This window comes from Neophocaena asiaeorientalis, unplaced genomic scaffold (genome assembly GCF_003031525.2).
Source record: "Neophocaena asiaeorientalis asiaeorientalis breed wild unplaced genomic scaffold, Neophocaena_asiaeorientalis_V1.1 scaffold82, whole genome shotgun sequence".
NCBI classification, from domain to species: domain Eukaryota; kingdom Metazoa; phylum Chordata; class Mammalia; order Artiodactyla; family Phocoenidae; genus Neophocaena; species Neophocaena asiaeorientalis.
In genome coordinates, this window is record NW_020173068.1 from 12,289,692 (window position 1) to 12,303,358 (window position 13,667).

At 42.8% G+C, this 13,667-nt stretch overlaps 1 protein-coding gene across 2 annotated transcripts in view; it reads right to left on the reverse strand.

The window, feature by feature from the left end:
• The window catches only part of CHD6 (chromodomain helicase DNA binding protein 6), a 208,879-nt gene that overhangs the window by 117,146 nt on the left and 78,066 nt on the right, over positions 1–13,667 (reverse strand). For both annotated transcript variants that reach the window (XM_024742930.1, XM_024742931.1), the window contains one exon: positions 12,100–12,620. In XM_024742930.1, the coding sequence (XP_024598698.1) occupies positions 12,100–12,620 (521 nt within the window). The remainder of the gene's footprint in view (positions 1–12,099; positions 12,621–13,667) is intronic.

Here is a 13,667-nt window from a genome sequence, read left to right on the forward strand (position 1 = left end):
CCTTCCATGCTTTCAGAAACAAATTAAATGATGAAAGTAAGGAGGAACTGTAGTCAGGCACCTCCGAAGTCCAGCCTGGGGCACCACGAGATTTCCTAGCCAGAAGCTGAGGGTGGGGTGGAGTGGAGGGAAACTTCTTAAATATATGTCAGTAAAACTGGAAAATGTCTGGAGACACCTGCTTACCTATCTGGGGGTAAACAAGAAGATACTCTACCTGGGATATCTTCAAAGTGATTTTCTGGAGGTTACCTTTGACAACAGAATCGATTTTGAGTTTAAAAAATTCTTCCTGGAGCTCTTCTGATAAAGACAAATATCAGGAAGAAAAGATTTCTTATAAGCCTATAAATGGGATTTTCAAATAGGACATCAAGAAAGTATCACCTGAATTCATCCTCCAGGAAGACTAGGTGAAATGTGTTTTTCCTGTCTTTGGAGTGAGCTTTGAAAACGTTATACTTGAGTGTTATCAAATGAAGGACATCTTAACCTCCACATTGCTATTTTAACCTCCTCCTACAGATGCATTTGGTCCATGAATGTTTTGTTTGCTCCTCGAAGTTCTACGTTCTTCAAAAATAGTGGTCAAATAACATGTAACAAAACTATGTATGTATGTATGCACCCTTTGATCCAACAATTCCATCTATAGGAATATACAGATACACCTCCAACAATATGAAAATATATATGCACGTGGTTATTCAGCATTATCTGGTAATTTCAAAATAACAAAAAAGACTTAAATGTCCAAACATTAGTGCTGAATAAATGAGGATACATACAAAGAAGTACTATGTAGCTGTAAAAACAATTAAGAAAGAATTCTGTAAACTAATATGGAATGATTTCTAAGATACATTGTTAAGTGGAAAAAGCAACGTGCAAAGGAGTATGGTAATACGCTACTTTTTGTGAAAGAATAAAGAGGAAGTAAGAAAACTTGCATATATCTACTTACTTTACAGAAAGAACCAAAAAACAATGATTATCCACAAGGGATAAGTGGAGGGAATGGGGTGGAAGGAGTGACATTTCTCTATCTTTTTATATAAAATCTGACTTTTGGAAGCATGTTACATATCAAAAAATTTAAAAATGAAAGATGAAAACAAGCTGAAATAAATGAATCTAAGTATTTCAAGTGAATAACATAACCATACGGAACAGATGGAAAAAAAAAATCTCATAAATTTATAAACACAATATTTGACTATATACCTTCAGCTTTGGGGAGAAGTAGGGAGAACAGCAAACATATCCTGAACTCTCTCTGGTAGGTGTATAGGTGAAGCAATTCTGAAACTATTTTAGTTGTGGTATAGGATTAAACAAATGAGTAAATGTGTTGGTGTTAGGAGCTGTGGTTCTCACCCAAGAAGTGGGAAGACATGAATATGAAATGGTGTAAGGCAAGGAAGATATTGTGGGATGAATCTAAACTGGAGGCCTCAGTGTAATCACATGTTTTCTAAAATAAGTATCTGTATGAACACATGCATATAAATGGGTACATATGCATTATGAATATATTGTGTGCACGCAGATGTGTACATATGTGCATGAACGTATATGTCCATGTGTATGTCTTGTGTATTTTTTCCCTAGCTTTGACAACTGAAAGAGCTGAAAAGCAAAGATGCTCCAAAAGCAATGTGCACACATAGCACTCAGATTTTGGTTTCTAATACCAAAGTTCCTCACAAAAATGGCTGATTCCAAGACAGGGTGGTTATAAGATCAGCCTGAAACATCTTGTTTTGTCAGAGAGTAAAGGGAGTGCTCAACAAAATTAAGGCAGCACGTCAAAAAGGCACAGTAGTCAGCTTAAAGAGCTCACAGTCACAACTGGGGCCATTTGAGCACCAAAGTAATCAAGGTCAGTAATGAATTATAAGCCATTGAAAACAACAGGAATCCATTCCAATGACAGATAGATAAATAATGAAAAAATGAGGGAGAAAGGAAAGCTCTTGCTTATAGAATACAAACAGTACATGGAGAGGAATCGGTGGAGTTGGAAAATCATTTTGTAACCACTGTCGTAAAGATATGTACAGTCCAGAATCATCGAGGAATGCTAAATCTGGGGGGAGGACAATTTGAAGAGGAACAGGATATTTGCATGATCTTACAGTGTCTTTCCACAGATTGCGTATTAGTTGTACATAAATAAAAGCAGTAACTAGACAAATGGCTACACATAAGAAAATGGTCTTACTCCTAGAAAAGATATACTGGAGTATTTAGGGATAAAAAGGCATGATGTTTGCAACTCACTCTCAAATGGTGGAGGAAAAAAACATATAAATATATATAAATATAAATTATTCTGATATATATCTATTCCACAGCTGAGGTGGATACTGTTCGCTCAGCATCTTTTTGCTAATAATCAGTACCAAACCACGACGGTGAACAGAAGGTCAGGATGGGCTATGGTATCCTAGTTCTTTTACCACAGTGATGGACACATGACCAAGAGAGGAGAACCTGGGACTCTTTCCCTTAAAAAAAAAAAAAAAAAAAAAAAAAAAAAAAAAAAAAAAAAATTAATTTTTGGTAGGAGTGGGCAGGAAAATGAATCTCTTTCCTCCTAGGGTACAAGGCTGTTAAGCTATGAGCCCACACTTACAGGCAGGCACAGTTCGACCTTGAGAAGGAAAGCAGTTGTCATGGATGGAGCTGACACTCAAAGAGATGCAGAAAAGCTCGAGACAAAGATCTCTGTGGAATCCTCAATGGTATAGCCCCTGGTTCTGATTCCTTAAAACCACTGAACTCACTTGTTATTATTTTTTCTTTAACTTAATTCAAGTTGGGTTTATGTCACTTGTAACCAAAAGAGTTGTAAATAATACAAAGGCCGAATAATCTCACCATTCAATGGCACTTGAGGCTGGATCGAAGCAGTGTAATTTTTATAATCCTCGTTTTTCCAGCTTTCAGAGTTAGAACAAACTAACTTAGAGGACGGAAAAAAATGGCAGACAAGATTTTAGAGGCTCAAAGTCCCTTTTTCAGTAACAAAACCCAAATTGATTTTATAATAAAACATATATCCGCTTTAAAGAAGCACCTATCAAGTATTTATGATATGCAAGAAATTTCCAACATATAAACTATACCATTCATGCAGGACAACTGTTGGGAATAACCAATTAACAGTTTATTAGTAGGCCTCGGCCCCAGAGCCCTCTCACCCTGTCTTCTACACAACTTCATTAGCCAAGATTTTATACATCTTTACTTTCCGCAGTTGCATTAGGAAAATAAATACCTTTTTTGCCTTCCATATACGGAACTGTACTATTAAATCACTAGACAGACAGACTTCCTCAACTTTCCTCCCAGCTCTATCTCCAGTTCCCAACCTCCAGCTTTCTTTGCTAGAACTGAGAGTTAGAAACGGAGTGCTGGATCTGAGCATGAGTAGGAAAGTCTGCGTATGCGTCACAACACTGTACGAGACTCACCGCTATGAGTCTTTTATTACTTTGCCCCCATGGATTCCAGCTATTGAAAAAATTTAATCTACCAAACCAAGTGCATTATTTCAAAATGACTCACCTTCCTATTTTAAAATTAAATCTTATAAAATGTCCATCGAAGTCTTCGCAGGAAACAATCAGTTACTGCCACAGTGAGTTGCCTTTACCCCCAAATTCAGGATGACTGAAAACAGCTCAGAATGCCAATTACTGCCTCCGCAGATGTGCACGCACCTGGGGAGTCCAGCCCGGGATCCACTGCCCCACTCGAGGAACAACTCTCCAGAAAAGCTCCCGACCCAGGCCTTGCCACGGGCTCTGATCCTCTTCCCAGAAGTACAGCACTGAAAACGTGGACATTACCCCAGAGAGCTCATTTGCACACTTAATCCAACTTTTACTTAATGCCCATATTCGTCCAGCCTATACAGAGAGAGCTGAGTTGCGCATAGGTTTTTTAAGATATTGGTTAAGAGGCTTCCCTGGTAGTCCAGTGGGTAAGATGCCGCGCTCCCAATGCAGAGGGCCCTGATTCGATCCCTGGTCGGGGACTAAGAGTTTGTGTGCTGCAACTAAGAAGGCTGCATGCCGCAACTAAGAAGTCCACATGCTGCCACTAAAAGATCCCGCATGCTGCAACGAAGATCCCGTGTGCTGCAACTAAGACCCGGCACAGCCAAAATAAATAAATAAATAGGGCTTCCCTGGTGGCGCAGTGGTTGAGAGTCCGCCTGCCGATGCAGGGGACACGGGTTCGTGCCCCGGTCCAGGAAGATCCCACATGCCGCGGAGCGGCTGGGCCCGTGAGCCATGGCCGCTGAGCCTGCGCGTCCCGAGCCTGTTGCTCCGCAACGGGAGAGGCCACAACAGTGAGAGGCCCGCGTACCACAAAAAAAAAATAAATAAATAAATATTTTAAAAAATAGATATTGGTTAAAAGAAAAACACATACCCAAAACAAATGGTTTGGGTGCAGATATAGTCATCTGTAGACAAAATGTGAACCATATCTCCTTGTCCTCAATCCCTTTAATCGTATCATTCGCACCATCAAAACAAAGATTATACAAGTCTGTGACATTATCATAGTAAAAAATGAAACAAAAACATTACATACTTTTAAGATGAAAAAAGCAGAGTTTTAACAGATAATCTTATTAAAAGTGATTAAAAGCAAATGAAAATACTTTTTTTTAATGTAGAAGGGCTTCTAACGAAACATACAATCACCAAATCCCACTTTCCAGGGAGATTTGCTTTTGACTGATACCTCTCTAACTCCAAATATGTTCATGCCTCTAGTTCTTTATTTATCAACACTAAGCAATAGCTACTCACATCCTGATACAAAAGTTGATGAATTTACACCTCATATTATCTCCCCTATTACTCTACTCAAGTTTTTTGATGAATTCTTTTAGCTTAGGCTACTGTGCTTTAAATTTGTATTAGTCCTTTCTTGTTTTCTGACTGTTCCTTTTTCGTGATAACCCATTCCTGTTTGCAGACAAGACATCATCTTGAATCTGAGGATACTAACTTAAAATCTTTACAAGTCCTTTTCCTTGAATTGTTTCTTCTGAGGACAGTTGTCCTGGTCATTCCTCTTTTTCCTGCTCCTTTGCTGCTTTTCCTCCATGGTCTCGGGATCTTTGGTGGACTATTCCTATTTAAAATGAACGAGATTGATAATGCAGGTGGCGGATGAGGCTCTCTGCTGCTGAGTAAGTCACCTTCTCCAACAAGACTCAACCCTGAATGGGAGGCCTGGCCTGGGACTCTGCACACACAGGTGGCTGCCCCTTTCTCCCCCTTTTAGGGGTATGGGCAGGGAAAGGCAGAGAAGCCTGGGCTCCTGTGCCCCCTTGTTGTGGATGTCAGTCTCCACTTGGAGCCTAGACCCTCTTCCAGAGCAAACTGCTCAATATCTTTCGAGTAACTTTCTGACTTCAGCCTGGAGCTGAATAATCATGCAGCTACTCTGCCGATAGTCCCTTGATCAGCCACCTCCAGTTCTGGCCCTTCTCCAGGGCTGCCAGGGCCATTGTGAGGAGGAAGCACTTCTACCTCTGCTACAGACATAGCTCCTGCATGTGCTCTCAGCTGGGACTCCCTCCACAGTATTCACCCATCAGTATGATACTATGGGCCTCCCTCATCCAGAAATTCATAACATCTCTTATCTTCGAAGAATTTATTCCCTTCTGTTCTTCCTGTCATTTCATTAAAGATCTGACGAAGAAGGGAAAATAAATGTATGCTCGGCCTACCATTTTAAAACTGGAAATCCCGCAAAGAACATTTATTTAAATACCATTTTGCTTTAAGTCTTTTCTCATCTATTAATTCCTTTAACAACTAGCTCAATACTCACCTCTTTTAAGGGACTCCCTAGACCAGAACTGAAAGACTCTATTTTTTGTTTTTTTCTTCTCTTGGCCGCACCAGGTGGCTTGTGGGAGCTCAGTTCCCTGATCAGGGCTAGAACCTAGGCCACGGCAGTGAAAGCCCAGAATCCTAACCACTAAGCCACCAGGGAACTCCCTAAATACTCTTAATCCTCTAAATCCTTTCAGCTAATTCTATATACAGTTATACTAGGTTCTTTCATTTATTTATATTTTTGCCTGTTTTTGGAACACTTGCAAGGCTGTTTCTCTAACTTGAGAAAGTTCCCCAATGACAAGGCTCATAGATGATACCCCTGTGATACCTTCCTTCCTCCACTATCCCATTCCCAACAAAAGTACTTATAAACAAAACAAGGCACACAGGAGGCAATAAATACATACTAGATAAATAAATGAGAAGGTATCCATCAAGCATTTTTGTTTAAGTAACTGTTTCCTTACAGCCTGAGTAAAGGTCTACTATACACCAGACCCTAATTCAGAAAGCCCTGGGAATTACAGAGTAAGCACTCCAGGAGCTCTAAGAAAAACAGGAATGGTGACTTAGTCCAAAGCTTTAGAGGTGGGTCTCTGACATTATCATTTAGATTTCTTCCCTACTTAACATAACGCCCAGTGGGTTCCAAGCAGAGGGTCTCTACTCAGAACTCACTCATGTCTTTATATTTGTCTTCTTTCTTCTAATAAATGATCAGAATATAAAAAGTCTCCCAACAGAAAGAAACTTGTCAACGGACACTCTTGGGCCTCCATAAAGATCTGCACGCTGAACAAAGACAGGTGATTGACCTTCGAACAGTGAGGCACAGCTCAACTGGTTGAATTTTATTACCCCTCCTGCAACCCAGTTATCAGCTGACTCACCGCTCAAACAGTGATACAATCAGGTTTGGAGCTTACCTTTCTAGAAGCAACCATCAAAGACAAAAATCAGAAAAAGTAAAACCTTCCTACCAGGATGTTATCAAACCTACCGAATTTGGGAGGAAGATCTGCTCTGGGTTGACAAACCCAAACAAATGGGGGTAAAAAGCTGAGGCACAGAAGCTGGGGCTAATGAGACCATTCATTTCTTTTCATCGTTTTGGTTTTTTCATTCCTAGCAGATGTTAGATAGCCCTCCACTTGGGCCAGCACACTGATTCACTTCTTGACTTTGAGAGAGAACATAAACCATTCTGACGTGTGGAAATTCCAAAACTTATGCTCTGCCCTCAACCAACAACATGGACACCAACACTCAAGACCCTGACTTACAAAGGCAACCTCCAGCGCAGTCAGAGTGCCTGGCTCCCGGTTTGAGGGCAACCCAAAGGGCCACTGACCTACCTCCTGACGCCCTCACGCACACTGGAATGGCCCATCTTTCCTGCTCACCAAGCCGTGCTTTAATGCCATGAAGCTGACTTTTACTAAAGGCCATTTCAAAAAAGAAATATGAAATTCACAGGCACATAGAAGCATTTGACGTAAAAAACTGCTGAGGACAGTATCCACTACGTCACATAATGTTCTCAAGTGGTAAAAATTTGACTTCCCTGAGGAACTGGCCCAGTGCTTTTCTAATCTCAAAGCATTTTCCCAAAGCCCTTATCAACATTACCTGACCTCGCAAACCTGAGGCCTGCCTTCCTCTCTGAGCCCCTCGCTGCAGCTATGCGGGCCATGGGTGTCCATGTATGTACAGGTCTGCGTATGTGTTTGTAGGTGTACGTGTATTTGTGTATATCTTCTTATGCCAGCGGCACCATCCTCTTCGGGAAGTGGTACTATAATTAAAAAAGAGTAAAAGCAAATAAACTATACTTGTGAATTTTAAATTTCAGAGTCAGGGAAATGACAGAGAGCCTAACTTGGCTTCCTGGAGGAGCCTTCTTGCTTTTTATATAATAAAGGAGTGAACTAGGCTCAAACTCCAAGATAGTTTGGAGGGAAAGGCAGAGAGGGTAGTTTTTTTTTTTTTTAACATCTTTATTGGAGTATAATTGCTTTACAATGGTGTGTTAGTTTCTGCTTTATAACAAAGTAAATCAGCTATACGTATATATATATCCCCATAAGAGAGGGTAGTTTTTGTTTTTGTTTTTTTAAAGGCTTCTCCTACTTGAGTGTTTTTATCCGCTAAGCAGTAAGTAGATATTCGTCACTACTAATATCATCCTTGAAAAGGAACATCTGCTAGACTCTGTCATCTGTTTACGAGGGGAACTGTGTTCAATTATCTATCTGCTGCCTCAAATGCAAAGAGAAACAGCATAGGAAAAAGCTGGGGCCATCTTAGTCCTTGAGAGGATCCTACGGAGTGTGCAAACTAAAATCCTGTAGAAGAGGGGCCGTTTCCTAAAAATGAAAAACCAATTTCTCTGACACTGGAATCGTCCCACTGTTATCCATTCCTGACCTTCCCTAGCAAAGTGAAAAGAGGCGCAAAGCTGTGGAGAAAAAAGTGGGTTTTACAGGCAGGTGAGCCTAGAGCCAAATCCTGACAGCGCTGCTCATTAGCTTGGTGCCTTGGACAAGTTACCTTGAAGTTTTCATTTCTAAAATTATAAAATTTATAAGAATAAAATATTTCATTATAACCCCCTACTGTTATTTAACAATGGGATCTTATATGGATCTCATTTTCAGGGAGAAGAGCTCTATCCATTTGTTCTAAGAAAACAAATTATATATATAAAATATTTTAAAATAATATATAAACCACACACACACACACACACACACACACACACACACACACTCACACACACCCCTTCTATGTGTCCAACAACCAACAAACCTCTCTGCTGACCAACCCCAGGGACATAAAAGACACAAAGCATGGTGGTCCTGACCTCAGGCACTTCACTTTTGTTGAGGAGACAGGTCATACATACAAGAAAATACTGGTTTATGATTGAGAGACAGCTTATTGCAGAGGTTAGTGTATAAGACTGGGAATCAGGAGGTCTGCGTTTATGACACACCCTTGCAAACAAGTCACTTCTTTGTGGGTCTGTTTCCCTGGCTGCATGCAGCAGGGCTGGACTAGATCTCTTTTATTCTTCAAGGTCTAAAAGTCTTTGATTTGTGATACAAGTGAGGCCCCAAGGGCTGTGGAAATTCAGAGGGGACATGCTAGCACAGGGTGTAGGAGCTCTGTGGAGGAACTGGGTGGGACTTGCACTCAGAGCTGAAGAACGGGAAGGGCTTGGGAGTCTGAGAGGAGGACAAAGGGCATCACATGCTGGAGAAGAGTGATCCAGAGAAGGGGGAGCCAAGTACCTCATTTAAGGCCTGAGGAGATGCACCTAGCCGGCCAGGTCTGCTGCCAGAGACCAGGAGGCAGGGAGAGGTCAGACCCCAAAGGGTTTGGATAACAGAGAAAAGAAGGAGTCTGGATTTTGTCCTGGAGGCAGTAGGAACAATCAGAAGTGTCTAAGCAGGTATAATTGTTAGAGGGAATCCCATCTCCCTGCCCTCCATGTTTTCATGCTTCCCTACTCCCAAGGAGGGAACAATACCGGACACATATTTTTGGCCCTTCTTAGAATTCCTCTCACTTCCCTGACCTTCTCTCACTGGGGACCTATGGGACTGGTGAGACTTGGGAAAAGGAATAAAGCACCCAGGGCCCAGGGTCCTCCCTCTGCTTCAGGGACATGCCTGCAGTTCTGGTGGATAAACTCAACTGAGTGAGTAACAGGAAGCCCGATTCTGGCCACAAGCCAGTGCAAGTCCTTCAATCTGGTCCATCAATAATAAAGCTGATAACTCCTATCTCCATCTCTGTTGACTATTTCCCAGCTGATCTGGAAAGGAGAGAGGGAAGAGGGGGTTTGACTGACCACCACTACCAGCTACAAACATAAGTAAGATAACAGCAGGGCCTCAGAAAGATTAGCCAGGTGGCAGCTGGCAAGATGGACTGAAGCAGGAAAAGACCAGAAGCCCTTAAATCAGCTGTGAAGCTCCTCCAATAATCCAAGCATCCAGCGAATCATCTGTAACCACGGAGTGTTATCCAGGGACTAATCAATAAAGGCTCAAATCAAAACATGTACTTAAGCCAATCTGCAAGAGAGTAAATCAAAGAGCACAAAAAATAAGACTTAATTACCAACATATTTTTTATCAACTAATGTCCTTTCAGAACTAGAACTGCTTTTGCTGCCTAGTGGGATCATAAATTAAAGGAGCCAAAGCAATTTTATAAATATATAAAAGACAAGAAAGGCTCACCAGTCCAGAACCCTATCTGGGCTACATGGAAGAATTCCACGATGTTAACAGGTCAGTCTTACACAGCTCCCAAATCAAGGAAGGTTGAGAGCCTCGTGAAACTTGTCGACATTCCCAAAGAGATAACCAGCCCTATCTGTTAGCATCCTCTCTGAGTGTTTCTCCTGGATTTCTAAACCTCAAGAGGTTCTGCTGTCTTCTAAGTTGGCAGACTCAGAAGCACTTCTCCAACACACTTATATTTTATACAACCTAACTAGATCAAAATCATTTCCCTTAATATTGCTATGCATACATTTGACATCCAACCTTGGTTTGTGAAATGCCTCCTCCTCATTGCCCCCAAATGGAATCTACGGCAATGTCTGTATACCCGTCACCTTGTTTCATATCCCACACGAAGTAAATATGAATTCTTTTAAGAAGAAGTTGATAAAATTGTAAGCACCAGAGACCAGTGGCTAAAGTGAGCCCTGATACCTATGACTTTCTACCAAACTCCTTATTAGAGCTGTCAGACCCTCCTGTAACGGCCCTAATTCTAAAACACCATCCTTGAGGATTCTTCTTTGTTTCTTGTAATAACCAAAGTAAGCCACTCCATTAGCTCATGTCTGAATCTCCTTCTTCACACATGCTGCCACACTGAAGAACCTCTTCAGCTTCTCCAAAATCACTTGGAAAGCTTTTGGCAGAAGAAAGAAACTCCACTCCACCCACATCAGACATCAGTGTGTGCGCACAAGGTTCACCCGGAAACAGGGCCCATACGTTGCTCGTTAGTCAGACTCCTGATTTTACCTACTGCTTTTGACCTTCCGGTGAGGTTATTTTATGTCCATTCACTGTGAACTACATTCCTGGGATCCCACCCAAGCCTCTATGATAAACAAAAGGTAAAATCCCCTGCCAGGCAGAAGGGAGTGAATATTATAAGGCGGTTTTAACTTGGATTAGAAAATTATCCATCTGGTCCCAACAAACTGTCCTTCTGAAAATGAACCGAACCATAAAATAATTTCTGAGTAGCAGCACACGCCACCTCAAATGCTTTCTCTCTTTAAAATGTACTTCCTTTATGCCTGACCCTGTACAGGTCTGATGGCCCCATTACTTTACATTCTGTTAGCAATTGCATCAACCCCTGCATCTTTATGGGTGCTCCTGGTCTATACTCTGCCTCTGCACTTACATTTTAGAAACTTAAATTCCTTAAATTCCCCTTAAATATACTGAGGTTATATATTTTTTATTTTGTACATCCGCAAAAAGTTTAAATATTCTCCACCAAGAATTTAAAAAGAGATGAAACGAAGAACATTACATTTGTATACAGATGACAAATATTTAACTCCCCGAATAAAGTGTACGGTTGGATCCTGATAGGATCTACAGCCAGGGCCCCCGACATCACCCCGGCAGCCAATCTGTCCCCATGCCCTCTGCTCTCTCTACAGGTCACTACGGTCTGTCTCCTCTGGTCTCAATGACTCACCGTTTCCTGAGCACCTGCTGACGTGTCAGGCACCGTGTTAGATACCAAATGAGAGAAACAGACCAGGCGTGGGCCTGCACTAGAGAGCTCACAGCCCAGGGGAGCCAGGCAGCCCTTTTCTGCCTGGAACTCTGCGCACACCCACGGCTCTCCCAGATCCCAGCACTGTGCGCCCTCCTGACAGCTGCTCCTCTGCCAGCCTACACTGCGGCCGTTCCCCAAACCGCTGCCCTCCCCGTATCACACCTGTGACGCCCCTTCCCTGACACCCTGTGTGTGCTAACATACTTCACTTCTCCTTAATCCAAAGGGAATGGCAAGAAATTGCAGGCACAGTATTAATTAAGGAGGTGAGAAGATGGTTTACTTTGGCTGAAAGTGGGGAAGTCATGTCCAGGGGGGCTGGAGTAAGGCCAAGGACAGCCTCTCTGTGGAGGCAGAGCCCGGGGCTCGGGACGGGAAGAAAGGGACGCACCTGGCCTTCTTGGACTTCGTCCTGGCTGCAGAGTCAGGGCCGCTCCTCTTCTCTTTGGCCTCCTTGGGGCCCGAGGCCTCCCGGGGCTTCCGCACCTTCTTGGCCCCGTCCTTCTGCTTGGGCTCCTTGGGCTCCTTGGGCTTCCTGGGCTCCTTGGCCTTCCTGGGCTCCTTTGGCTCTCTAGGTTCACGCTTCCTCTTTGGCTTGGGCTCCCTGTCCTTGCTTCCCTTTGCTGCCCCTTCTTGCTCTCCTGGATCCTTTTTCTTCCGTTTCTTCTTCACGCCAGTGCCGCCTCCTCCACTGTCCTCCGTCCCGTTATGGGATGTCGTTTTCCTGGGGAAAAGGGTCTCAGCATCCTCTTCAGCAGTGTGCAGGTCCTTCTGGGGCAGACAGGGACGGGCAACATCTTCAGTTTTGTCCTCCTGATCAGTGCTGTGGTCAAACGGGGAGGGGGATTTGTAGTCAAAATTGACGGAGGCATCAGACATTGGGGAGTGATTCAGAACTTTTAAATTTGACAACTGCAAAAGAGAGAGAGACAAGCATATTACTCTTCCACTGCAAGCTTCACACAAATAGTGGTATTAACTTTGAATGCATGGACTTGTTCAACATCTCCTGAGTGCCTGCGATGTGGTAGTTCCTCCCGTGCTAGGTCATGGGCACAGAGTGGCAAACAGGACACACATTATGTTTGCTTTAGCCCTTGTGGAACAAGGCCCTTGTGAACTAAGTTGTTAGTAATATTATGTAGGTAATTTGTATGTAAAAACCTGGAAGGATTTCCATGTTACGTGCAGAAATCTGAAACACCTTTTTAAGCTCCATTTCTAGAACTGGCAACAACAGTCTCCCACAAAATACCTTTAGATTCTGCTAGCAGACACGAATCCTAGGCACACTGTTCTGACCCCGAGTGGCGTTTATCATGCTGATATACAAGTTACTGTTCAAATGTATTCATGAATAAAGGTGATGTCACCAGGGTGATAAGGATGTGGGGTCAACCTCAACGTGTTGCTTTATTTCCCCAAATCTCTGCTCTCACATATATCATCAAGCAGCATTCAGATTCACCTGGTTTGACTGTCAATGAGAACATCTGGATCATTCAAAACTATACCTTTTATTTTTAACTAGAAATAGTGTTCTTCTGTATGATCATCTAACTCTGTCACCAGACTCAGCAGCAGATAACCTTTGACCACTTGCAAAAACCAACTAACGTACGGGAGGACGCTTTACTGTGATACGTGCCTTTAGAAAGAAAGTGTCATAGGTGCTGAAGGCAACGCAAAAGAACATTTCCAAGCTGTCTTGGAGCACCACCAAATAAAAGTGAAGCCTCCTGGGGCTTCCCTGGTGGCGCAGTGGTTGAGAATCCGCCTGCCGATGCAGGGGACACGGGTTCGTGCCCTGGACCGGGAAGATCCCACGTGCCCCGGAGCAGCTGGGCCCGTGAGCCATGCCCGCTGGGCCTGAGCGTCCTAAGCCTGTGCTCCTTAACGGAAGAGGCCACAGCAGTGAGAGGCCCGTGTACCACAAAAAAAAAAAAAAAAAAAAAAAAA